The sequence below is a fragment of the Pteropus medius genome, unplaced genomic scaffold (assembly GCF_902729225.1).
Source record: "Pteropus medius unplaced genomic scaffold, Ma_sr-lr_union100, whole genome shotgun sequence".
Classification (NCBI taxonomy): Eukaryota; Metazoa; Chordata; class Mammalia; order Chiroptera; family Pteropodidae; genus Pteropus; species Pteropus medius.
The window spans coordinates 19,721,278-19,749,147 of NW_024349801.1; the positions used below are offsets into that span (position 1 = coordinate 19,721,278).

General features: G+C 47.1%; 1 protein-coding gene and 1 long non-coding RNA gene across 4 annotated transcripts in view; one reads left to right on the top strand and one right to left on the bottom strand.

The window, feature by feature from the left end:
* Window positions 1-3,823: 3,823 nt before the first annotated feature.
* LOC120622816 (uncharacterized) lies at window positions 3,824-8,011 on the bottom strand. Its single transcript, XR_005658565.1, has 3 exons — window positions 7,643-8,011; window positions 5,809-5,875; window positions 3,824-4,135 (listed from the first exon to the last, which is right to left on the bottom strand). It is a non-coding gene; the product is annotated as an uncharacterized LOC120622816 (long non-coding RNA).
* A 283-nt stretch (window positions 8,012-8,294) lies between these two features.
* ONECUT1 (one cut homeobox 1) overlaps window positions 8,295-27,870 on the top strand; it is a 35,781-nt gene continuing 16,205 nt past the window's right edge. Inside the window, exons 1-2 of one of the 3 annotated variants that reach the window (XM_039889001.1) lie at window positions 8,295-9,651; window positions 11,362-11,948. In XM_039889001.1, coding sequence (XP_039744935.1) covers window positions 8,556-9,651; window positions 11,362-11,627 — 1,362 coding nt within the window. In that variant the 5' untranslated portion in view covers window positions 8,295-8,555 and the 3' untranslated portion in view covers window positions 11,628-11,948. The other 2 variants (XM_039889002.1, XM_039889000.1) reach the window with 2 other exon arrangements.

Sequence of the window (27,870 nt, forward strand, 5' to 3'; positions counted from 1 at the left end):
CATTCCCCTCCGCAAGCGGAGGAAACCGAGTCTTCAGGATCCCGCACTTGCCGGGCGGTGGATGGAGAAGGCAAGTTAACACCGGTGCCTGGTAAAGACTCCGCTGAGGCACGGAGGAGGAAAGTGGGCATCTTTCCTAGTTCCGCTTCCCTGTTTAGAGCAGTTTCTCTTCATCCAAAGCTCCCTCGCCCCTCCAGAAATTTGCATTTGGGGGATCCTGAGAGGCTGAGCCAACTGGGCAGGAGGCGACAGTACAGAACCAGACCTGTGTCCCCCCTCAAGCTCAAAGCATTTGACTTCTCTCCGAGAGCTGATGCCAAGAGAACCCAGTGAAGAAACTGGACCAAAGTCCAGGCTGCCGGGCTGCTGACGGCCTTCCTGTCCTTATCCGAACAGCAGAGACCAGCCTCCCGCCTGCCCTCTTCCACTAACTTCCAAAAGCCCTGGGACCATTGCCCCAGAGGGCTCTCCCGGCAGGGACCAAGGAAGGCGGCTGCAAACCGGAGGCTGCTGAGGCCTGGGGAGGGCCCCCCCTCACTGCCCCCAACTCCCAGCGGCTTGGGGTTTTCGCGGTCTCCCCAGCTGGAGCCGGGGCCGCCAGGAGCCGAGAGCGTTAGGTTCAAATGCATCAAGACTCTGAAGTCATTTATCCGGTTTCATAAATAATTTTCTTATTACACTTAAGCCCAATTCCTGCCCCCTTCCCGTTTTTATTGCGGGGTTTCAGCAGCTAAAAAGTTTCTAAGTCGGGTAGGCCGTTGTTTTCCTTTTTCCATCATTAACATCATTAATATAAGCTATCAATAACCCTGTCGTTCGGAGCCGAGTTTCACGGTATTGATCCACGCAGCTATTCATCTCTGCCATGCAAGACACGGAATAATTTTCGCATTACAGTAGCTTGGATTTGCTTTTAATTCATATTTAAAGCTGCAACCGGCTCGGCGGAGCGCTCTGCGAAAGACTAGAGGCGCCTAATTAATAATAAGTTAGAAACGAAGGAAGGCACCAGCGAATAAATAATTAATACAGACATCTATGTCTCTTTGAATATTGCTCCTTTAAAAATTTAGACTTACCAGGACCATACTGTAAGACTGCAATTTACATTGTGGGGATGATTTAAGAAAGCTATTTTTTTTCCTTGAAATACTATGCTAAATTATTTACAGTGTTTTGCAAACCTAAGTTCCTTCATTAGCTAGCCCCTCCGGTTTGTTCTTTCCAGGTGGAAAACACCAATTTAAAAAAAAAATAATAATCATAATAATCACAATAAACTCCCAACAAGAACTGGCTGGGATTAGTTTTGGGTGGCAAAAGTGGGGCATATTGGTGAGGAAAGCAGAATGTGGGGTCTCTGACCCTGGGAGGGGTGGAGGACTGCCGTATAGAGAGGTTTGTTAGAAAGGGAAAACAAAATCTAAAGTCATTTAGCAGTGACTTTGGGCATTTGCTGGTACAGAAAAGGACAGAGTTTGAAGTAAACTAGGAGTCCTCAAAAAACCTTCAGGAAAGAGAAGGCTGGGATTTGGAGGGTCCCAAGTCTCCCCCCACCACCCCCATAGCAAAAAAGAAAAACAAATTTTAGAGAAAGGCTATTGAAAGCCAGGACTGGATTCCAGGCTAGCCAGGAGCTACCAGTAGGCTAGGAGAAATAACAAAACTCAAGTAGGTAGGAGTGACTGAAAATCTGAAGAGGTTTTTGTGTGTGAGAGACTAGGATTTGTTTGCAATATTGTTAGCAATATTGATTTTTTTTGTTACTTTGGATTAATGTATGTTAAACAGGAAAATACAGGCATTAGTCAAATACATTATAATCATGTATTGTTGAGAGCGAAGTTTCTAGGTGAATGCCTGAGACTCGGGACTGCAAGGCACTTCCAGAGACCTCAAGATCAGTCAAGCTCAGGTTGGGGCAACCCGAGCCCCTGGACGGGCAGTGTAAGGACCGGGAGGCGCTTCACCTCCAGCTCACTCTTCCTCCCCGGTTTTAGAATTACAGCCCCCTATTTAACCAACCCACTGCCCAGGTGTATCAAGTGCGACCTCTCTGCTGGATTAAAATAATGATTAGAGATATTGAGAAGTAGAGGTGTTCTTTGCCACCCGGCTTCTTCAAAATTCCTCACCTCACGCCTCAGCGTCCTAGCCCCGCCTCTAGATCTCTTGGCCCTGGAGACCATCCCTACATTCCTCCTGAGTGTCGACCCAGGGCTGAGGAGCTCCCACTTCTCAGTTTTGGTGACCTGAGGTTGGGCGGGGTATCCAATCGGCACCCCTACACAACTACACACACACACACACACACACACACACACACACACACACGTCACCCACGCCCTGAAAAAAAGGCAAGAGGTGGAGAGGGAGACACAGGAGCAGCTATTCACGAGTGCCTGGGAACTCTCCTGACCCCGACCCCTGGACCTGCCCGGAGAAATGTGCCTCGGAGGCGACACGCATTCCCTAAACATCAGTCCCCGAGAACGTCGCCCGTGCCGGCGCGGTCTCCTGACCCCGAGTTCGGGAATTGGGGGCCAAGACCACACTCTCAGCTTTTCTTCTGAAGCCTGGTCCTGTACCCTGGGTATCCGCATTTGCAGGGCAAGACCCCGCGAGGTACGCTGCCCCATCGCGCAGGTGATGATCTTTTCTGAGCTCCACTGAAGCTAACCCGCAAGCACAGGACCCCCTGGGTCTTGCATGGTTAAGGCGCGTGCGAACCTCAGAGTTAGAGAGCGAGGGTCCGGGGAAAAGCCTTCTGGGCGCTTGACTTCAAGTTTCTACTCCGGGAGGGCGCTTGGGCCAAACGGCAGGCGCGCTCGCCCAGAACCCGAAGGGCCAGACACCCGGAGGCTTCCGGCCACGGGGCTAAAGGGATGAGGAGGCCAAGACATTCACGGCGGACAGGGCCGAATAAGCAAAAAAAAAAAAAAAAAAAGAAGAAGAAGGAAAAGTTGGAAAGTGTGAAGTGGAAAGAGACGAAGGAAGGGAAAAGGGAGGAAACAAAAGGCCGGAGGGGGCCCGAGCAGGCGGGGAGGGAGTCGCAGCAAGGGATGGGGAATTGAACCCAGAATACCGGCGTTTATTTTTAAATCTTCTAGGTGTCTGCGGGTCAAATAAAGACAAGGGCGGTAACGATTATTCTGTTAAATCTATGGTACTTGACTGAGCAAACACTAATTGATTAGACACCAAAATGATTTGTTTAAAGAGTTTTCCTTCCCAAGTGCAGCTGCTCTCGGGCCCGGGTCGGCATTATGCTGCGAGGCTGTGGAGGAGCTCGCCAAGTGGGCCGCGCGCCCGGCCGCAGAGTCCGCAATCGCCCGGGAGGGGAAAACTTGTCCAAGCCCCCCCAGCATGAGGCTCCCCGCTGGGCCACGACCCACGACTTCCACCCTTCCTGCCCTCCAAGGCGGAAGGATGGTGCACTTGGAGACCGTCTCAAGGCAACTTCGGCCTCTGCCCTCCCTCTTTGCTCTGAGTTTACTCCACCTCGGGCTGCTTAGAACTGCACGAGCGAGGACCACTTGTCCCTTGCCCTGTCCTCCCAGTCCCTAGCCCTGGCACTCTACCCTACCCGCGCGCCTAATCCAGAGCCGAGGCCCAAATGAGAAACACCGAAGAGGAGCCTTAACCACTGCCCCAAATACGGAAAATTCGTCTCCCCACTCCGCCCAGAAAGGTCTCCTTTGTAATATACTTCAACGATATAGAGATAAAACCAAGAAAGAAAATCCACTGAAAGGTTGGCGACAGAAAGCCAACTCCCCCGGAATCGAAATGGCCGAGGAATCCAGCGCAAAGTTCTGCGGCCAGAGCGTCACCAAGGAGCCTTGGACCCCTCTCACAGCCCCACAGCATTTAGGACACTCCTTCCCCTTTCGGCGCGTTCGGCCTGAGGCCTTGAAAAGCCCTCGCTAAAATTGGCGACCACTAGAATAGGTTTAAACGCAGGAGAGCCGCCTCTAGTTTATTGGATGGCCCAAGAGAGGAAGTAATCCGAGATGCTCGTGGAGGGGTCTGACGTCCTGACATCGCTGCCCTGACAGTCGTTCGCATCTCCTAGAAACTGGAGTCGGCTAGGGTTGGCACCAGCTGTCAAGAGCCCTTCACCAGAGTATCTTCTCTTCGGGTTTCGAAGGTGGTCGATAGGAGATGGAACAAAGGAGAGTGCAAAAATAAGAGTTATGTATACATATATATATATTCATGGACAAAAACCGTAATTTAGGTTAACAAGGAAAAACATTACCGGACAGGTAGATAAAAACTGATATGCTAAATAGAAGATCAAAGATTTAGAAGAGATCTAGAGTAATTGCTTACCACTTCCTTGGCCCCCAGAGAGTGGAGAGAAGTCATTGACTATTTTTTTTAAAAATGGTTTTCAATAGTGAATCGCCAGACCACCCCTTTCTGAATTTCTTGGTGTTCTATTCTAAACCAACAGCAATTTTCTGAATAAAATTTCTACTGAGGTGGGAGGAAGACAGGAGAGCCTGGCAGAAAGCACAGGACCAAATCCTTCACCACACAGTTATCAAGCTGTGACTAGTATACTGTTGCCAGACACCAAAGAAATAGTTCCTCACCAAGAGTTTAATTCTAGACTTGCTACAGACACCTGTTACCTTCTGAGGCTCTGGCCAAAAAGTCAGCCTCCCACTGAAGCCTTGGGGTTAGTGGATCTGCCCTGACACCCAGGCTTGCTATTTGTGTTGTCAACAAGTGGGAAGCAAACATTTGATGTCTCAGAGGGGCTAGAAACATTTCTTTAAAATGGTTCTGAAAACTGAGACTGGACCATCTTACCTCTCTACTACTCAGAAAGAAAACTAAAACAACTCTGAAACTAAAGGAAAGTTCTCAAAAAAGTTTATGTGGAGAGCATTTGGAGAAATGGCTTTATTCTCACTCTTTTCTAAGCTTAGTGGGGTCACCCGGCAAGCTCTAGCCTACCCAGAATTTTAAAAATTGTACCTGTCCTACCACCACCACCCCAACATTTACAAAATAAGCAGTCTGAAACCCTTGTTTCCACATTGAAAATATTACCAGCATCAAGCATCTAGTCAATAGTCTTACTTTCCTTTTTCTTAAATATATACATGTATGTAATTTTGTGGTGGAGATTGAGGGTATTTTTCTGATGTTCCCTGAGGCTTCTCAAAATCTAACCAGGTGACAATAAGGCCTCCTCTCAAATTTCTTGGCTGTTATAAAAAATTGCGCATATCCTGTAATACACTTGACCAACCAAGTAGTTTCAAGAGGTCCCCTTCTTGGGCTCTAATTCTTTCATTTTCCCATAGCGTACCTGATGGGTGCCAGGCATTGTGCTGAGCACTAGAAGGGGGAAGGGAGGGGAGGAACGAAATGACAAAAAGCTATCCCAGCCCTCAAACAGTTGGCAATCTGTCTAGTGTCCCTTTCTCCCCTCCCCCGACCCCCCCCACCCCCCCCGCCCACACACATGCACATTCACCTTAACTAGGCCTAAGGGAATCTTTCCACCCATCACGCATTCTTAGTATAGGAAAATTTTCCAAGAAGTCGAATAAGAATAAAATGTTTCTGAGATATCACTGTAATTCAGTCAACTACAGGAAAACAATGGTTAAATAACAGGCATGAATAGCCAAGAAAGATTAGGGAGATTTGCAAACCAAAGCAAGTCATGCACACACATTAGCCCAATATATACAATACTCATCCGGATCTTTCCTTTGATTTCTCCTTTAGAGACTAACACTGAACCAGTCTCCCTTTTCATAAGAGGGGTAGGGGAGTTGAGCTCACCTGATCTCAGCCCTCTAGGGGCTCAGCCAGAAGCCTCACAGGAAGGTGGGTTTCCAGGATCAAGTCCCTAATTAGTTACACAAAGAGAAAACCATGAACAGTTTGTGCACTTGGTGGTATTTACTCCTTTATTTTAACAAACTGCCTTTTAGGAAAAGAGTTGTCATATGCGCAAATCAATCATTTCCGGGGGATTAAAATATGGGGGGACAGTTTAACCTAAACGCTACCTGCTACTTTAACCCATTGTTTGGTTTCATACAAGAGCCGCATGCTCTATGCTGTAAGTAAAAGAAAATAGAAACAGTAAGGAAACAATGATGCAGCTTCCCACCAACATATTATGATCCACTAGGCAGAAAATATATTTTATGCTTTTGTGTATGTATGTATGAATAGATAAACATAGATAAAAGTTTAAATAGAGTAATTTTGTTTTCTGAGTTCCTTTGTGTCAGTGTATTTTCCACCAAAGATGTCTTCTTCAAATGTTCACTGTGCAAGTAGACCCTAAGTCCATTGAGGTGGATTCCCATTTCCAGGGCCTCCACAGGTATTGGTTGGACCAGATAGGAGTGTCTCTAATGATGAAACCAGCCAGATTAACCAATCTCAGGACATGGCCCCTTTCAAAGAAGTCAGGTGACTGTACCCACTGGAGTTGATCTACCTGGATAATGATGTTGCTCTGGTGGTGGCCGCCGACTTGGGCAAAGAGATGGGCCTTCTCATGCCTTAGTTCGTGGGAAGTTTCCCTCAGGCATGGGCCTGTCCACGTTTTTGCCTAGGGGACCCAGCCACTACTACTACCACCACCCAGTCCTGGCCTCTCCTAGGGCCTGGGAACACTTACAGCAGAGACACCACTGGTGGGCTCCGACCAGTTGTCCTGGCAAAGGAACTTACCGTTTGAGTTTGGCCCAGTGTGGGCCACACACACTTTGTTTCTTATCGGGGCAGATACCCTGGCTCTGAGAAGCACTCTCCCATTGTGACCACGGCTGGCCTGGGGCTGAGGCTCGGCGCTGACCCGGTCGTAACTGCCAAGGGCCTGACAATGGGCACATCTGTCCTTTCTCTGAGGGATGAAAGCACCTAAGCGGACACGGCTCTGCCTTTTGTTACAGATTTTTTTCTTTCTTTTGTAAATGAAAGAAAGCCGCGGCATGTGGCGGCCGGGTGTACGTCCACATTGGGGGCCTCTCCACGCGATCCCACCAGGCCCAAGGACCAGGTTCGATTCTGGATTGGAGCGTGATTGTGAGAAGCGGACAATTACGCTCGAAGCTGAATTGAGTTTCAAATCTGGAGGCATCTCGCGGGGACGCCGGGAAGAGGGCGTCCCTACGGGCTAAGCGGAGACCAGTGCGCCTGGTCCACCCTGCCGGCGTCAGTCCTTCCCGCAAGCAGTGGCTTCTGGGTGCCTTACCAGGAGGGCCAGGGAGAAACCGCAGGAACGGCTCGAGCCTCGGCAGCCCCACTAGCACCCAGAAGTTAACAAGGGAACCCACGAGGGCACTCCCTGCTCCAAACACACACACACACACACGCGCACGCACACACACACACACACACACACATGGCGCGGAATCATTGGCGAAGCCGGAGCATCGCCCTAATTGTCAGCTCAGCCAGAGAAGGACCTAGGCGGCGGGGGACAGTGAGGTATGGCCCGGGCTAGGACTCTTGTCACTGAGCGCTCCTCTCTCCAGAGCATGTTAGGGGAGGGGTGGGCAGATTATCGGGGAGAAACGAAGTTGCTGGGTCAACAACCAACAAGCTGACCAAGGCCTTTAAGACATTTGTCCCCTCCCCCCACAAAAAGGCCAAGCACCTGATGGGGAGAATGCGGACTCCCAGAAGCCCTCCGGGAAATGAAGCTTAGTGGGCCAGGGTGGAAGGAATGATGACACAGTCCTCAGCTACCCGGGCAACATGCTCCGGGAGGCAGCAAATGGAGAGAGGGGCGACAGCTCCACAGGCATAGCGCAACACCCAGGATGGGAGCCGGGCAAGTGCGGCCCGGGGCTGGGAGGAGAGCCCACACTAGTCAGGGAGCCGAGAGGGGCTCAAGTAGCCGTGGATGGCGGTGGCGGCCCCAGGTCGCTCTCTACGCTGGGCCTTCCCACGTGCGCGCCGCAAACTCCACCACCCGGAGCCGCGGGTGAGGCGCGGGGCCCCCTCCCACATTTGTACCGGGACGTCACGGACCTCGCGCGCGGGGGCCGAGGGGGCGGGGCTGAGCCACGCGCCTGCGCGCTGCGCCCAGCGGGCGTGAGGGCGGGCCGCGGCGGCGGCGGCGGCGGCGGCGGTGGCGGCGGAACCGCGGCCACAGAGTCTGCAACAGTAACCGAGCCATGGCTCGAGCTGGCCAGCGGCGCGGGCAAGCAGCAGCCGCGGAAGGCGCGCGGGCTGCGTCAGGGGAGCCAGAGGCCTCACCATTCTAAGGAGAGGGGCGAGAGGGGGCCGGGGGCGAGGGGGCTGGGGACACCGAGCTCACCCAACGGCGCGGATCCTTTTTGGAAATTAATATTAAAATAAAAAAGCCGAGGACGCAGAGGGTAAGGTGGGGGCAAGAGGAAAGGCGAGACACACTGAGAGGGAGACAGAGCCCCACAGTGAGAGGAGGAAAGGAAGGAAGGCAACAGTCGCCGGCAGCCGATGTGAACATCGGACTCCGTGCGCCCTTTGCCGCCTATGTCCGGCCTCATCGATGTTGTGTCCGCCGGCCGCTCGCCCGGATCACGATGAATGCGCAGCTGACCATGGAGGCGATCGGCGAGCTGCACGGGGTGAGCCATGAGCCTGTGCCCGCCCCTACCGACCTGCTGGGCGGCAGCCCCCACGCGCGAAGCTCCGTGGCGCACCGCGGCAGCCACCTGCCCCCCGCGCACCCGCGCTCCATGGGCATGGCGTCTCTGCTGGACGGCGGCGGCGGCGGCGATTACCACCACCACCACCGCGCCCCCGAGCACAGCCTAGCCGGCCCCCTGCACCCCACGATGACCATGGCCTGCGAGACTCCCCCAGGTATGAGCATGCCCACCACCTACACCACCTTAACCCCTCTGAACTGCTGCTGCCCATCTCACTGTCTCCGATCAGTTCCGCACCATCACCACCACCACCACCACCACCACCCGCACCACCACCAGCGCCTGGCGGGCAACGTGAGCGGTAGCTTCACGCTCATGCGGGACGAGCGCGGGCTGGCCTCCATGAATAACCTCTATACCCCCTACCACAAGGACGTGTCTGGCATGGGCCAGAGCCTCTCGCCCCTCTCCGGCTCTGGTCTGGGCAGCATCCACAACTCCCAGCAAGGGCTCCCCCACTACGCCCACCCGGGCGCCGCCATGCCCACCGACAAGATGCTCACCCCTAACGGCTTCGAAGCCCACCACCCCGCCATGCTCAGCCGTCACGGGGAGCAGCACCTCACGCCCACCTCGGCCGGCATGGTGCCCATCAACGGCCTTCCTCCGCACCACCCCCACGCCCACCTGAACGCCCAGGGCCATGGACAGCTCCTGAGCACAGCCCGGGAGCCCAACCCTTCCGTGACCGGTGCGCAGGTCAGCAGTGGAAGTAATTCAGGGCAGATGGAAGAGATCAATACCAAAGAGGTGGCGCAGCGTATCACCACCGAGCTCAAGCGCTACAGCATCCCACAGGCCATCTTCGCGCAGAGGGTGCTCTGCCGCTCCCAAGGCACCCTCTCGGACCTGCTGCGCAACCCCAAACCTTGGAGCAAACTCAAGTCCGGCCGGGAGACCTTCCGGAGGATGTGGAAGTGGCTGCAGGAGCCGGAGTTCCAGCGCATGTCTGCGCTCCGCTTAGCAGGTGAGTAGGTTAAGGAGCTGGGCGCGCGGTCGTGTAACGGATAGGGAAGCCAAGGGACCGAAGGAGAAAGAGGGCTGGGACCAATTCACCCGTCCTCCTTTCCCCCAAGAGAGGGGCCCTTGGGCCTGGAAGAGCCAGCGCACGGCTCCAGGCAGCAGACCGACTGACTCCTCCAGGACTTGGTGCGTTGGGCTGTAGAAGGCTCGGGTAGCTAAGTGGCGCGGCCTCGGCGACTGCGGGGCCGCATTTGTGCTTGGAGACAGCGCTAGAAGTTCGCACAGCCCAAGGTGGAGAAAAATCCTCCCACCTTGCTGGCCACGATCTGTACTTCTCTTCTCGGTTGGGCACTAGGGGTTTGAGGAGAGATGGCAACGCGTGAATGAAACTGCGCGCAGGTGCTGCCAGCCAGTACCCTTGGCACGCGGGCGCCGGGCTGGAGCTGCCTGCTAATGTTTGGCTGAACTCTGTGCGGAGACCCGCTCCCGCATTCAGTCTGTTAGCTCGGGGCGGACGCGGGGAAGCGCAGAGTTCGAGCAAAAGGTTCTAAAGCCGCGGGGCGGTGGGTGTATGGCGTGGATGCTGTGTAAGACAGCACGCACTCTGTGCTTGTAACCGGCAGGAGAGGAAGGCAGACTGTTCCGAGCTCCGGGTGAGGGCGACTGAACAACAAGGAAGCTTCCAGCCGAGTCCAGGGACAGCTTTCGCTGCCAAGTCGATTAGGACTTCGCATTTTGTTTTATTCTTTTACATGATTTTTCCTCTGAATCCCCATGGGTGCGGTAGAATGCGGAAAAGACCCCCAAGTCTGTGAGCAGAGGTCTTTCGGGCCCGAAATCCCGAGGCCCGCGCGTTTCCTAATTGAGCGAGGTCTTGGCGAAGCTGCACAGGCACAGAGCCTAGCTCCCTCAGCCTCTCTAGGCTAAGGTACCGGCCAGGCTCTGGCCCGCTGACTAGCAGAGGGGACAGCTGAGCCCCGGGGATTCGGCTCCCTGCAAGGGCAGAGGACAGACACGAGGGGAGGTAGAACCAGGGTCAGCCGAGGGTGGGTTCTTTTTGATGAGACCCGGACTGGATCCATTCTCCCAACCCCCAGTCTCAGCCTGGCGCCCTGGCCTGAGTCCTGGCAAAGAGAAAGGTAAAAGCCAGTATGAGGGTTTGTTAATTAACTGATCGTTCTCCATTAATTCGTCCCTGGAGAACGAGAGACAGTCAATCCGCTCAAAGCCGGGGGCACTGAGCAGTTTCGCAGTCTAAAATCAAAGCAAGAGGCCACAACCCCCTCCCCCACCTCGTGCCGGCCAATGAGAAGCTAGAGGGAGGCAGGTGCTGGCATGCCCGGGAGCCAGCAACTCGAGCCGGATGCGACCCAAAGCTCCTCCGGCCTGGGCGCTCGATGCTTCCCAGCCTGAGCCAGGGCTTTCCAGCCCAGCCCCGCGCTCCTTCGCTCCAAGCACAGACCTATGCAGGGAAGCCTGGGGTAGGGGGCAAGAAGGGAGAGGTTGACCGGGTGCCCTCTGGACTCCCACGATTCCACTCTCTAGCCCTGTGTGCAGCCACCATATCGCCCATTCCCTCCCCCCTTGTGCTAACGGAGACCCGAGGGCGCCCAGAGTTCCAGAGGGGTTGAGTGAAATGGCTATTCCTGTCCATGACTATTCCGCCTCTGCTGGCGCCCAAGGTAATGAGTGCCTTTTCACAAGCCTATTCCAGCCTTGAGCCCGGCTTCAGGACTTTTTTACCCAGGCAGTGCCCGGACAGGCCGGCGACGGGGTTTGGAAATGGACAGATGCCCTCAGGGAAGCCTGTACTCCACACGCCACCCCGTAAAAGCGCTTGCTTGGGACCAAAATGACCTTCCTCCTCGCCACTGCCTCCTGTACCCTATGGAAGGAAAGACTGACAGGTTCTGTTCAGAGACAATCCCCATGCCCTGGAAACCCCGCCTAGCGCCCTGCCCTGCGCGATTGTGCTGTTGAGGGGGACCCGGAATACTGCGACCCGCACACGGGCGGGCATTGGGAGACACAGGCAGCGGGCTGGCCGAGGTTCACGGAACCCAGGAGGCTACAGGCGCCTGCCTGGCACCCAGCAGCCCGTGGTGAGTCACACTTGCCCGAGGCACGTGGCCTTTTCCTCGAGAAAAAAAAAGAGGCAAGAAAAATCGGGGACTCTTTGGTAGAACACATGTTTGGCAACTAATCCCAAACGGACTCCGGACGCCGCATCCTAACACCCAAATGGAGCGTTGTCTCTTTCATTTTCCTTTCTTTGACTTAATTAAAGGAGTGTGGACCAAACCTGTAGCAATCTCATTACACTGTAAGAGCCACGATCTATTTTTAAGTCATTGAACAAACCATCCTGTTAACAATGTTGTCACTTAGAAAAATAAGTAAGAGTGAGGCCGTTTCCTGAACCCTTCAAGTGATCTCTACTGGTCTTTGCAGGAGACTTAAAACCGATTGCAGGGCATGTTGGCTGCGGCTGTGACACATTGCCACCACTTAACCACCGCCACTTTCCAGGCACAAAGATGCTCCTTGCAAATTTGCTCGCTGTTGCACTCAAAGACCCGTCAACCTAGTCCCTACCCCATGAGAGGCCGGGGCCCACCCAGGTCGGTTCTGTCACTCGGTGTCGGGCGAGTGGCTTCTCCATGCGCCTCCCTGTACCCAGGTTCCGCATAGCCTGTTGTGGAGAGTCAAGCCCTCCACACGTGGCAGCGTGTTTGGGGAGGCGCCTTCTCTTAACGAAATTACATCGGTTGGTGGAAGACCGGAGACAGAAGGAAATTCTAACCAAATTAGCTAACTTTAAAAAAACAATATATGTTTCCTCAGTGTAATACTTGCTTCTCCCCCATTAAAGTGCGGCGCAACCAGGCTCCTGCCGGTATCTCGTCCCAGGTGGGTTGGACGGGATGGGCTATGCGGATGGGTAGTAGCCCCGCCTCTGACGTGGGCGCCTATTAAGACGCCAGGAGATTAGTTTCCAATTAAAGATTCCAATTCCAGAAGGCGTCCGCCACAGTAGGGGAGCTGCCAGTGCAGGAAGAGGCTACGACACGTACCCACCACCTGGTGCTGCACCGTGGACCCTGGGCAGGGGTGGGTGCTGGGCCACTCGGATCCTTTGGTAACTGGAGGCACAGAAATTTACAAATGGTGCCGTGAAGCTGGCCGAGTCTCCTGCACCCAGGACTGCGCCCCCTTCCAGCCCGGGATTTGCTCCAAAACTACTTGGAGAAAGACCTGAGCCAGGAAGGGGGGGAGGGGCGGGGAGATCAGAGCAGGAGGTGGCCATGAGAAAGTCTCGCCCCAGCCAACCTGGGCTGTGTTTGCCATAAGTGGCCTTGTGCCTTGGTTGGATTGGAGCTAACCGCCCCCCCCGCGCGCAAGTTCATTTGCTTTTTGTTAATATTTATCCCGGAGAGTAACATTTCATCGTCCCCTCGCTTCCCGGGGCCACAGGAGCCAAGCAGAAGGAGTGCAATGCTGGGCTCTGGGAACTCCACTTTCCCACTCCTCGAAGACTCTCAGGCCGGGAGAAAAGCCAGAACTTGGAGTGTGGGACGCAAGAACTGGAAGGGTGCCTAGGCTCTAGAGTAAGAGAAGACAAGAGGAGTGGTTTCCCTCACACCCGGTTTCCCTCGGGCCCAGCGTCCCGGCCCCGCGGGTTTCGCGCAGTGCAGCTGCTCCCAGCCCGCTGGCTGCAGCGCGAACAAAGGGCCAGCGGGGGCAGCGTATCGCGGCAGCCTGGAAGCCCGTGGGGAGTGTCTCCTCTGAAGACCTGCGGAGGCCTCCTCCCGGTGTGGCTGGGGAACCGGCCAGTCGTCAGGCAGAGCATCCCCCAAGGCCTAATGGTGGCCGTGCGCACAGAGGGAATTGGCTGGGACGACCCCCCCCCACCTCCCCCACCCACCCCACACACACACTAGCCGAGCAGGAAACCAAAAGGCCTCCCTCTTGGGGACAATCATCAGAAAGCTCTGCATGGGCCTTTCTCACAGCCCATGTCCGACCTTTCAAGTGGATGAAACAATAGTGCCGTCTCCACTAGGGAACACAAACCTCAGTGAGGAAAGAAAGGACTGCGTGAGGTTAAGACTGTAAATTGGTTTGACTAGGGTGAGGGGGACCTGCTTCTGGGACTTGAGGAGGCCCGACAGTTTTGTGTGGCTACCCAGTTGTCAGCACATTGAGGAGGGCCTCCTGAGACATATAAACCCCCTGGCCTCTTCGGAGGGGGGCTGGCTGTCCCGCCAGAGGGTGCAGCCGAGAGCGCCGTGGGAGCACGGAGGACCATGGAGGGCTGCGAAAGCGACCCACCCAGCCTAGGGCTGCTGTGGTCACTGTTTTGCAATTGGCACTTGAGATGTACTGTGCCAACAATAGCATGTTAGTGTTATAGCAGCACAGCGACTCAGGCTGGGATGCAACTTTCTTTATCTTAAAGCTTCAAGCCCTTAGGGCACAGTGGGGAGCTGGACTCCTGCTCTCCATTTGGGCCCACCTTCTCCCCCGGTAGCCGGCTGGACTGTGCTGCGGTATCTGTGCCGCCCCCTGTGGGCCTCCAGGGCTGCACGCCCAGCAAGCCTCGGTGGTTCAACTCCCTGCGGAAAGGGATGCATGCTGAGGCTTTGTTTTTAGAATATCTTTGTCCTGGTGATTTCGAAACGATATCTACTTTTTGATAGGAAGAAGGTGTGGCAGAGGAAGAAAAGGATACTTAATGGATCTATCTTGGTCTCAAACAATGCCTAGGAATTACCCCAGTGATGAGACAAAAGCGCCATACCGCCTCACCCCCCACCCCCGCCAAAGTACACCCTACGCTAACCTATCTAAACAAGATGCGTGTCTGGATTTTTTATCCGAATTATATTTTGCTGGCATGTTTTATTTGAGGAAAGCAGAGTCAGAGTAGAGAAGGTCGCCCTGGCGGTCTAAAGTAGGAGGTTGGGGCTGGGAGGGGATTACTAGTTCCTTTGTTTTGTTGTTTCCCCTCCCAGCTAACTGACGCGAGTTAGGAGGCTGCTCTGAAGGCTTGAGCTTGGAGGTCTTTGTTTCCTCCTGTGTGCAGTGGATGAAAGGGCGTTTGGAAGCTGACCGGCCTGGAGCCCTGATGCGGCGTCAGGACCCTGGACAGGGCCCCGTGGGCGCATCGCCTAGTCCAGTTTCTCTCCGCACCTCCCCCCCGCCGCCGCCCGCCCCGCTCCCCCGAAGGTGGCTAGAATGTCTTTGAGGAGTTATAGTGAGAAAACGAAAACTAACAGCTACTATTCTGAAGTTTATGAGAAATCGAAAGGGCCCGCCAGGAATATACACCGGCACAGTCAAGTAACAGAAAAGATCAAACCTGTTCCCGTGGATCAGATAGTTGATCTTTTTCACCCTCTCTGGCAGCTTTCTGTGTGCGTCTGAGTGCATGTGCACACCTGCTTATAAAATCGGAATTTGAGTCCCTATGGGTGTGACAGGGGTTGGATCATTACGCTAAAACGTTCAATTCAGTCCCTTTGATCCATGCTGGGGAAAATCTATAGTCATCTCTAATCTACAAGGTCTTTAAGGAGGTTGTTACATGAGCTGTTTTGATGTCATCATTTCCACATTCATGGCGAATTCAGCTAATCAAACAGACGCTGCTACCCAAAGTTCTCAGCAGAAATAGTTCTTACAGAGAATATCGGTAAAACTTATTGTTGATTTCCTTATGAGAAAGAAAATCCTCAAGTCTGATGAAGGTAGGTAATTAAAAAGGAGGTTCTCAGTGGCTTGCTCCTCAGAATCCAGTTAGAAGCCTGGCCCTTCAAGTCACAGTTCTCAGTGCCATTTGTAAACTCCACATATTGGAATAGTTAAACACCAACTTAATGTTTTAAATCAACCAAAGAGCCTTGATGGGTTGGATGCGAAAAGACTAGTTTCACTTCAGTCCCCATTAAAATAGTGGAACTTCCACACTCTTGGTAAAATCAAATAGTCCCCTGGGGTAGCAACAGAAGGAAGGTTTTACTAAAGTCACGGTAGTTAGAGGATAGATTTTTTTATAATTCTGTATCAAAGCATTCAACAAATATTCATTAAATACCATTTTTATTATGTCTCTACTTAAATAAGATGAATGAGTACATTTGGGAGGGGAAAAAAAAACATTATTTCCACATAGAAAGTGTCAGACTCATAGAGTTCAGTAAAAAGAAAAACTTATTTGTAATGTTAATGAATTTAGTGCACAATCATAAATTCCTGTCCTCTATCATAAGATCTGCACAGGTTTTTATTTTAACATAAGTATGTTAACACTGATGAAGCTTTATTTCTTCCTGAGGCGATAGGATTGTATTAGACAACTAGACCAATCACAAGACAATCTGATTATTTTGATACAAATGTACAAATTTGTTTTATCACAGTCTTTCTATAGAATCATCTACATTATGTTCCTCCCAAAAAGATGTTATATTATCAAAGGTTGGAACAAATTTGCTTCTAGAAATTTTCTTCTCCTTTAAGTGAGACAATTTGATAAGACACCAGCTGAACAGAACCAGACCCTGAAGTACAACCCATCAGATTTGTTGTGACAATTAATAAAGAAGGAACTTATGTCTGCTGTGCATTTTCTATGAGTCAGGTACTATGTTGGGCCCATAGATATTATCATTTACTACTCACCGTCTATGCCAGTGGCTCCCAAATCTTGCTACACATTGGAATCACTTAGGAATCTTTAAAAAAAATTATGCCTGGCTACAATCTGGTATATTCTGCTATGATTGGATTAGGACGTGACCTGAGCATTGGCATTTTTAAGAGCTTGAGGTGATTTTAATGTGCAGCGAAGTTTGGGAACTACTAGTTTATGTGGTAGCTACCATTATTTTCCCCAATTTCTCTGTGTAATGAGGTTAAATAATTTACCTGTGGTGACAACTGGAAATCAGTGATGGCCTGAATTCAGCTTTCTCAGCTCAAAGCCCAGAACCCTCTTACCCTCCACCCTGACTCTATTAACTAGTACAAGTCTGGCAGGTCAGTGGACCCCAAATGCAGAAATGTCTGATTTTCTATCATAAACACCCAATCTACAAAGTCCATAATAAAGGTCTTGAAATTAGAGAGTGTGTGTCTTCCCTCTGGGAATCTCAAAGAGAGTTACTTATGGAAACTTATTTCTTTTTGACTTAAGACTTATAATAGAGACTTTTTATTGCTCTCTTTTGAAGAAGCAGCCAGAGGGAATGTAAGGCAGTAACAGAGTAGATGAGGAACCCAAGTCTCTCTCTCCATTTGTTCACTTAAACAATTATTGATGAGCCAGACCCATCTCATTAGATGTGTTCTGTGGGTATGACTGGTCCACTGGGACCTATGCCTGGAGGAGGGCCCAAAGGCCCAAACCTCCCATACTTTCAGGCATTGGTCTTCTGATCTGCACTTTCACAGCAATTACATTTCTTGGCTTCACATCAGCACCCAGCTTGATATTCCAAACCTTGCCTACTGTTCATATTTTAGGATTCTGCACTAAAAAATAATAAGTTGACTAAAATTCTGTATATATGCTGGCAATCATTCAGAGGGCATCCTACGATTTCCATCAAACACCACATTTCCAGTTATCCATGTGTTTTTTATCTTCCTTTGCATATGCTATAGGGTACTCAGAATCGACAGTTTCTGAAATCACTGCTTTCGTTTTCGCATCTGGTGATGATCTCATAGTCCCAAAGAGAGGTTATCAAAGGAACACAATAAACTATGTGCTTTTCGCTTTCTTTCCTGTTGTCTTCTAAAACAGATCAATGGAGAAAGTTAAATAAATAAACGAGCGAAGCGCGCCACCTAGTGACCGTCATGCTCACTGCAGGTGAAGTGCCTGAGAGGAGTGGCTAACGCGATTCAAGTATTGATGGAGTCACAAAAACCGTTCATTAAGGCAATTTAATCTTTGCTATTAAATGTCCTTTCAATTCATTTGGGGTAATTAAGATGCAGTTAAAGTGATTAAATTCTAATTACTTATGCTAGACAAAGACATATTTGTCACACTAATGCGGTTAACTAAGGACTCAGAAAGAAAGTTAACATTTACTTCAAATGATGCAACTGCAAAAATCAGTTCCTCTTTTCATCATTAATCCAGTGAGCTGGGTGATCATGTAATGGCGCTACAAGCTCATTAAATAGGGGAAGTGCTGATTAAAATGACTGCTAGGAGGAAAACCTGAACCAGGAGTACCTCAGTACTGTTTGCTCAGCATTCCTAGCAAAATTACTTGGTGTTCTTTCCCACCTCAAAGTAATAAACAGCTCCTGAGTTTTACCCTGACATTAAAAGAGTGATGGCTCACAGAAAGCTTTTATTGCCAGCCCGCAGACATTGTTAAACCAAAAGATATTTTTAAATGGTAAATAGATTCTTGGGGTAGAGATGGTCCAGGGAGAGAGGGAAGGGTAAGGGTGGGTTTCCAGAATGAAAATTTCCACTACAGGCTTCAGGAGCTACATTTCCTCACACAAATACCCTTCCTGATCTGCAGTTCTTCCCTTCCCCAGTTCTATTTTTATTGCCTTTGATGCGTGAAGATGGATTCCTCTGCATAGTATCATGCCATGTTTTATTATTATGCACACTCTGAAGAGCGCTAAGTACCTCAGCTGCACATTGGTCTTTTCTGTGTTTTCCTACATTCACATGTAAAGCATCTGAGATTATAAACCATCAAATTACTGAGGCTATTTTGCCATAATGTGCACAAACTGTTCCCAGCCCCTTCCGATAGCTTGATTATGAGTGTTCATAAGAGTAGGATGAATTGAAATGTACCGAATTTGAAGTAAGTTTGCCTTCACAAAATGACTTAAGGCAGTACCTAGCATCTGGGGGAATGATCCAAGGAGAAGATTAGTCAATCAGAAAATTAGAGATTATTTTCCCCAGGAGATGGGTGTCTTTTAATACTGTTAAATTTGCATATTGAAAACCATAATTGTGGAGATGGCATCTTTCTCCTATATATCTCATTGAAATTCAGTATTACACCTGTTCACTTCATAAGCAAAGAAGCTAAAGTTATCAAATTTATCAGTCACTTAGTTAACTACCTTTTAAAAATAAATTGGCAATTATCTAAATATTTGCAGAGTCATTGTTAATTCAATAGACCATATTATGCCATCTTAAATTACTAAAACTAATAAATTTTTAAAAGCCCTGGACTAAGAACCAAGAGCCTCCGAGACAGGTTCTTCACACTAATTAGCTCTGAAAACTTGTCAAGTCATTCAACCTTTCTGGGCCTCAGTCTCCTTAAATGTAGAATGAAGAATTTGGCCTTAGGGTTCTTTCAGGTCCCACATTCTATGATCGATTGCCTTCTATGATGATTCTGGATCCATGACAAGTCTGTTATCTTAATTTAGTGCTCTGTTCCAAAGTCAGGATTCAAGAAGGTGTAAACCCCAGGGGCCCATCTCTGAGGCAGAGTCTCAGGCCAGGCTCTCGTCAAATGGTCGGGAGGAAACAGCCCATCCAGTCAGGGGTGTTACCTTCTGGCACAAAAATGCTGCAGTTTGAGATTGCAGTTCCTGTATCCTAATAGTACAAGCTGTTGGCAAGGATGTGGATCATCAAGAAGTCATACACGGCCAGTGGGAATGTAAATTGGCACCATTGCTTCGAAAGATAATTTGGCATTATCTTATAAATCTGAACCTACAACTATCCAGCAAATCTACTCTTTCGTATATACACAGATAAACTCACAGATGGTCCTGGAGTTGTGTGCAAAACTGTTTGCAGCAGAATTGTTCATAAGAGAAAACAAACAAACAACAAACCAGAAACAATCCAAATGTCCACTGACAAGGAATGCATAAATATTGTGTATTCATATAATACAGTAGTATAGTGTAATGAAAATACATGAGCTACAGCTATACACAAGAGCATAGTTGACTCTTAGGAACAATGTTGCCTTTTTTTTTTTAAGGATAAGTTGTAGAATATCACGCCAGAACAAAGCCATTTTACAAAACTCAAAAGCTAGCAATGCTAAACAACTTATTGGTGGAAAAGATATAAGCATTGTTTTTTTAAAAAAAAATGAATAAAAATTCAGGAGAGTGGTTAACTCTGGTAGAGAAAACCCAGGTGATAAGAGAACATCCCTATAGCTTCACAAGGCAGCTGATGTTTTAGTTCTTTTGTTCCATGCTGCCTTCACATGTATTCATTGTGTAACTATGTTTCCTATCTCAAATATATGACACATATCGTTTCGTAGGTAGCAAATAGTATTTAATTTTAACATTGGGAAAGAGAAAGATTGTTTTTGTATGGTTCCCCAACCCTAAAAATTTGGACCAAACAAACCTTACGTTTGTATTGTCATTTACACAATTCCTAGCCCTGTAGTAAATGCCACCCCTCTTAGGAATTATAATCAGCCAATTATGGACTAAAGTGAAAGAGGAAATTTCATTAGCTATGGAAAGGGGACATTCTTCATTCGTCTCAGAAGCTGCTATACCAGTACTATGCTCAGTCCTGGGGGTGGCTGGTACAGCAGACCAGTCTCTTAGAACTCATAGTCTAGTGAGGAAGTGAGACAACTGTTTCATATCCTTCTTGGTTGTGTTTCTGTGCCAAGAAGAAGTTCAGGGTGTGATGAAGTGACATTTTTGAAGAGCTGGAAGATGAGTAGGACTTGGGTCAGAGGTAGAGGAAGAGACTTTCAGGCAGAGAGAACAATAAGTGGAATGTGCAGAGGCCCAGGCTGAAATCCCTTTGCAGGTTTCTTGGATCTGAATTACTGCAGATCTGGAGGCCTGTTTCTTCCCTAGCACAGCTGAGTAACATAATACCTTCCCATCGATAACAGAAACCTTCTCCAAGACTGTGGTTTTCAGTGGTGGGAAGGGGTGGGCAGAGGGTTTTGTATCCCTCCAGGGGAACAAATCAGATTGGTGGAGGAGGGGGCAGAGAATATATGTTGGGTAAAAAGCTTCCCAAGTGATTCTAATATAACTCCAAGTTGAGAATTAGAATATTACATTAAGAATTTAAGAGTTACCCCTTTATCATTTATTTATTTCATCCCTTTTCTAAAGTAACCTATAGTTGCATAGTGTAATATAGTAATATGTTATATACAATTACATATCGTTATATAATATTTCACTTTTTTATCTCTTTTGAGATCAAAAGTTTACTCAAAAATTCAAGATTCCTGTAGGAATAATCATTTCCATATGCTCCTCTATCTAAAAAATTATTACTGTTCTATCAGCCCTTCCCACTCCAAGGGCGGTTCCCAGACCAGCAGCATTGGCCTTCTCTGGGAACTTGCAGAGAAATGCAGACTCTCAGGTTCCACCCCAGACCTACTGAATCTAAATCTGCTTGTTGACAAGATCCTCAGGAAATTCATATGCACACTGAAGTCTGAGAAGTACCACCGAGGGTCACATCACATAATCCAAAAGGTCTATTTTCCTTCATTCACCAAAACACTCACTGGGTGCCTCCTATGTACCAGACACTGGGCTAAGTGCTGGGGCTCAAAAGAGGAATGATATTTCTTATCCTGGAGGAGTTCAGAGAGGATGTGTGCAGGTAAATAAATACTTACAGTGTCCCTGATAAGTGCTATGATCTAGATAGGAATAAAGTTCTATGGGAACAGGAAAGAAAACTAGAAGGAAGACTGAAAAGAGACTACAAAGGACCTAGTATGTCTGTGTGGTCCAAAGAATTTGGGCCTGTGACAGCAATTGTTTTGCTAATGGAGTGAAGTTTGGGAATTTGTCCTTTTGAAAGCAAGCTTGAGTGGGAGATGATAGGAGAAGTGGCAGTAGCAGGGGACTATCTAGGAGAGATGGCAATAGATTATGAATGTCTGATTATATGTCACTGTCAGCAGAGGTGAAGAAAATAGGTGGGCAAAACGTGAGAGATATTTCTAACAAAGTCGAAAAGACAGCATGGAGAGTAAAAATGAAAAAGGAACTAACCCCTGTGTTTCTGGCTTGGGAAGCTGGGTGCTTGTGTACGTCTTTAGCTGTGTAGTAACTGTGTTAATGTAAATATAAAGTTATATCATTTCGGAATAGCCAACACTCAATCTATGGCCTCTGCACAGATTTTATGTAAAATCAGGTAGTAGATTGTCTCTGCCTCACTGGAACATGTCACTTAATGGGGGATGCTAATGTTAGCATCATGCAAATGAGGTAAAGATTGTGGGTTCGGTCCTCTGGGTCTGGTTTTCACTTCCCAGTATTGATGGGCAGTGATGGGCACCCTGATTCTAGCCAATTGCCTGCCGTTGGGTACACAAGAGCCATGAAGAACCAGTGTAAAAGATTAGCCCAACTCCATTTCTGCCGGTAGAGAAACAGAAGTAATCCCCAGTGATGGCACATCAGAAGCCTCTAAGTGAAGACAAGAGAGGAGATATAAACACAGACCTTTTGGAGGGGCAGACAGGTGTTGGCAAGTCTTGGTATTAGTCACTTTCGAATCAATTCTGGATGGGAACTAACCATTCCAAAGTCAAGCATATTCTCATAAAAAAAAGAAATTTTGTGTTTCTCTATTCTAGTTATTTTCATGGTTGCCCATGAGCCCCAAATTTTAAAAAAGAATTGTTTTTAATTAATAAATATTTATTTTCTGAATACTTACTATGGGTATGTCATTTTTAAAAAGTTAAACAGCATAAAAAGGTATACAGGGAAAACCAAGTTTTCCTCCCAGCCTATTCCCTAGGTACCCAGTCTGCTTCCCCTAGAGGCAACCCTGGTACAAGTTTCTTGTGTATTCTTCAGAGATAGCCAGCCTATAGTTTTTCAAGTGTGTGAGCATGCATGAGCGTATGTGTGTGCATATCTGTGCGTGTGTGTGTGTATCCATCTTTTAAAACAATCAAGGTCCTCTTCCATCTCCCACATAACTTTCTAGGGAAAACAGTGAATGCCTTTTGCTTCCTCTTGCAAAATTCTACTCTTTTGATTGACAGTTGCCTTACTAGAAATATGTTTACATGCTCAGCACAGTGATTCCCAGTGCAGTTATCTGAGCAATGAAATTAAAGGAGTAGCATTGGGTGCCCACCCCTCTGAGTATGTTGAAAATGGTCTCAAGTGCTTCAGTGGCTGTCCCCTTAATCCAGCTCTTTTATAAAAGACAATTGAATGTACGAAAGTGGTCTAAAACTTAAGTTTGTAAAAATATATTCTATATACCACCCAGCCTCCCTATTTTAAAGTAATACAACACCCAGACGCAACTACTATATCATTTTAGAGCCTTCAACACAAGAGTGAAGGTTTTTTTCTAACAAGTTAATTATTGTACGGTGTATATATAATTTTGGATCTTGCTGTCAGCATGACATAAGCCTAGTAAATTTTTTTTTGCCATTTTTGTATACTTACCATGTCTAACACCTTGTATCTAAAATTTTATAATTTACTTATAAAATTTACTTATAAAATGTTCTATAATTTTTAACTCCAATGCTTTCTGAAGAGTAATTTCTTTTTGTAAAAGTATTATATACTAATTTTTTTTAAAAAAAGAAGACAAGAATCACTCATAATACTCCCACACAGAGATAAACTCCGCTTTGTTATAAATATCCTTCCAATCTTTTTTCAGTGGGATGATATGTACATACTGTTTTGTAACTTTTTAAATTAAAAATTCCATTACTAAATATATGGTAGAATATTTGAAAATCCATAAAAGAATAATGAAGACAATAAAAATTCCTGGTAATTTCATCATTTTTGCTCCCTCCCAAATATCTCATTAGGTAATATTCATTCTTTAAGAGATATGTAGAAATAGAGTGCTCACAATTGGCAAGACAGCAGAGAAAGAAGTAAAAGTTATCCCTCTGCTACTGGAGCACTCTATATCAGAAAACCTAAAAACAAACAAACAAAAAAAAACCCTAAATATTTTCTATTTTACAGCTATGTGACTTTATAATATTTCAGAAGTATCATGATTTATACAACATCTTCAATAACCTTTTCTATCATTGGACCTTTTAATGTTATCATGTTTGTTTGTTTTTTGCTATTATTAATGAATGACATGGAAGTCAGCAATGTTATACATAAAACTTTACTGAAATATTGTTTTTTCTTTCAAAAATAATTTTCTGTAATTATTAAAGTAATATATGTTCAATGTAGACCTTTGGGAAATACGAAACATTATAAATGATGCAACAGAATCAAATCATCTATAATTTCATAACTCGGAGATGATACCCATTTTTATGTTGGTTTGTTTGCCTTTAGCTTTTTAAAAGTACATAAATATGATACATTTAAAATTTTTATTTTTCACAAAATTGAGCGCCTGGAGATTTTACAATTGAACATATCTCATTGTCATTAAATATCATTCAAAAGCATGATTTTAAAAAATTTTTATTTGAAAATTATTTCAAAAATTTTAAAGATACAAAAATAGAATAGTACAAAGAACATCCATATACTCTTCATCCAATTGTTAACATGATCAGTTGACCAATTGTTAATATTTTGCCCTATTTGCTTTCTTTGCTTGTGCAAGTTCTCTGTCACACACACTCACATTAACTCATTTACTCAGTCCTATAATACATAGAAAATACTTTCAAAATTGCTTTGCCCATACCCATAAAATAAACAAACCTGCTAAAAATTCATCTGCAATTCTTCTCCCGTGCATATGTCCTAACATCACCTGGGACCTTATTAGAAATTCTACCGATTTGGAAACTCTGGGGTAAAACTCAATAATATATTTTAACAAGCCCCTGATGCTAATGCATGCTAAAGTTTGAGAAGCACAGCCTGAAATTGCAGCATGGGTTTATGATATGGGTATGTGTGTGTGCCCATGTGCCCATGTATTAGGTAAAACAATACTACCAATACATTTGAAATGTAACAGCCATAAAACTGGTCCGCTACGGACTAATAGGGGTCCCTCTGTCATAGCATACACATGGAAGTGTAGATGTAAAAGAAAATAAACCCTTAGTTCTTTGCTTCTCCTCCTGGTAGCAGCCGGATGGGTAATCAATGGGAGGACCCAGAGTGTCTGTCCAGTTCCACGGCTGCCACCCTTCCGCCCCTCGCCCAGCCACTTTACATATGCGCAGTAAACTCAAGAGGAAAGAAGCTCTGTTAGTGTTAAAAAAAATTCACAGCCATTAATCCTATACTTTCCCCCCGTTTTTACCCAGTTTCTTCTCTCCTCACAATCACAAAACAAAGCCCCCTGCTCCAGCATTGAACACAGTGGACCTCTAGGCCTGCCCTCGGCCTCGGCACATCCACTTCTTTTCTTCTGGCAGACTGGCTGTGACAAGCACAGGAGCTCACGAGGGTACCTGGATCTTCCCTAACCTCACCAAACGATCCCACCAAGTAGGCTTTTCTAGACCTGATATCGGAAAGCTTACTTGGTGCTCTTCTTAAAGTACAGATTCCCAGACCACTCCTAAAACTCTGATTCAGTCTGTCTGTATTTTTGACAAGTGTGGGGCGTGATTCTTTTGATCTTGGCAAATTTTGAAATAGTAGCCTAGGAGCAAGTGGCTCTCAAACTTCATCAGGCAAGCTTGTGTGAAATGTATGTTCATGAGTCCCACTCTTGGAGAATCTAATTCAGTAGCGTTAGAAGAGGGGATTCGGTGCATTTCAAGCTCTCTAGACCCTGGCTCCTCACAGTGTGGTCCTGGACCAGCAGCTGGGCATCACCTGGCAGCTTGGTAGATGTGCAGAATCTCCCTCTTAACAGGATATCTAAATGGTTCAAGTTTGTACATTTAAGTGTTAAAATTAAAAAAATCTCAAGTAATTCAATTTATAGCCTAAGAATTTTGAGAGTTTTTTCAGCCTTTCCCTCTGCAGAACTCAGGCTAACTCTGAAGTCCATGGGGAAGAAACAACCCCCTCACCCATGGATCCAAGGTACCAACATCCAGAGGTCCTACTCAAAAAGTCCAAGGACTAGGCAGTTGTTAGACGAAAAAGAAACAAAATGGTATTTCATTTCACCTTATTTATAAAGCATTCTTCATCTAAGTTCTTCATCCCTTAAATTTTAATTTCTTCAAGACGTTCCCCTGGAGTCATCTCATTAATTTATTGTATGGTTTTCACTACACAGAATCTGTGGATATTTGCCGATATTATCCATAAATTGGATTCTTATCAACTCTGTATTTGACTAAGGCATATATGGACCATCACCACCCAGAGTTAGCAAGGACAGACACAGATAGCATCCCTCTTGTCTTCTGGTACCCAGTGACCCCCACCTGGATACCTCAGCTGGGCAGGGCTGGTTGCCCTATTCCCAGCTCATTTAAAGGCCCCAGCTCAAGTTCAGCCCCTCTGTATCTTCTGTTCTTCCAGTTCCTTTATTCCAGCCTCCTTCCTCCCTGGCCCTGAACACCTTCTGACTCAATCATAGGAGTAGTAGCAATACCAGCTTCCTTCACCAGGGGCTCAACCCCCGTTCATTGACCTCTCAATGACAATTCATAAATATTCCCCAGAATGCCATTAAAGTGCTTCAAAATAATTATCCAGTAAAAGGATTAAGGAGAGCTCATGGAACTGCATCCTATATACACATTTCAAAAGATAAAAGCTTGTGTCTTGAGTGTCTCCATTTTCTATGGGGCCACATCCAACTTATTTATGCATCAGTGATGCTGAATATGCCAAAGAAATAATCCATGGCCTACTCTTATGGAGCTCATAATCTAATGAGAAAGAGAGATAGGTAGATTAAAAAAAAAAAAACTATCTAGGGGTCTCTACGAGCCCAAGAGACAGCAGTTCTCCCTGGATGAGGGAGGAAGTGGAGAAGGCTTAGTAGAAAATGAGAGGCCTGAGCTGGGTCTTGATTACACAGGGAAAGTGTTGTATGGAAAAGAAAGAGAAGGAAGGATATTCATTGGAGGGAACAGCTTGAACAAAAGAATAGGGGTATAAAAGTACATATGCATTTAAGACTGACTTTCGAGCAGTGTAGCTCGATGTGGGTGGTGGGTGGGCAGTAATGAGAAGTGAGATGGGAAGGGTGGTTGGGGTCAGTGTCAAGCTCCTTGAATATCATGATGGAGCAGCTACCAAGAATGTTCAGGCTTTTGGGAGACCCTTGTAAGGCTAATTGTATAATACCTGTCATTGGGAGGATGACAGTTACAGTTGGACTCTACAACTTGCCATAAATGAGAACGAGTACTTTGAAATTAACTGTGGAAAATGTCTGATGACTTAATGAAAAGTCAAGATTATAGGTTACTTTTAAGGGAATTCCATTTTATAACTTTCAATTGATGTGAATATCATAAGGTATTATATACAGCTGTTAAAGAAATGGGATTATGAAACTAAGACTTACGATTCACAGTAAGTTTATACAAGATAATACTACATAATAAGCATGTAATTCCATTGTGCGATTTGTTTTGACTGTCTTGTGGAATCAACATCATAACTAGGACACTAATAGTACTTATTTCCAATTATTGGGGTCCAAACTATTAAGGAGCTATTTGAGATGAGGGATACTGATGTAAAACTCTGCTAGATCAGGCATTGACAGAAGTTTAGGAATTTAAAATTCAGAATTGCTGAGCCAACATTTCAGAAGAGTCACATTACCTTTTGTTACTGACTGGACAAGCAGATGCAAGACAGCAGCTTCTCGTCCCACTGGATCCTTTGAAGCTGTAATGCAGGGAAAGAGCTTCATAAGAGGAAGGATCAGGTGGTGGGTGTCTCTTCCTCTGAATATTAAAAAGCTTTAGCCACTACTTAGGAAAATGTGCCTATGTGAACACGAGTGGCCAGCAAACCATGATCCAAGTATAATAGGAGTATGAAAATGTATTCATTCGTTGAGGAGTTTCAGCTCACCTTTCTATCTCAGGGTCAGCCTGTGTCAGAGGGAACATGGAACAAAAGAGAGAAGACAAAGTGTGTGGGCAGAATGAGGATAGTGTAGAAAAGGGCTGTTGAGGCCCACGGAAAGCAAAGCGACTGGTCCAAAGCGACTGGTCCAAAGCGACTGGTCTGGCACACCATTAACATTATAACATTGATGAGGATGCCTAGGAACTTAACATCAATTAGCCTATGGTAAAATTGTTTTCTTTATATCGGTTTGCAAAAAGTTGCAGTATTT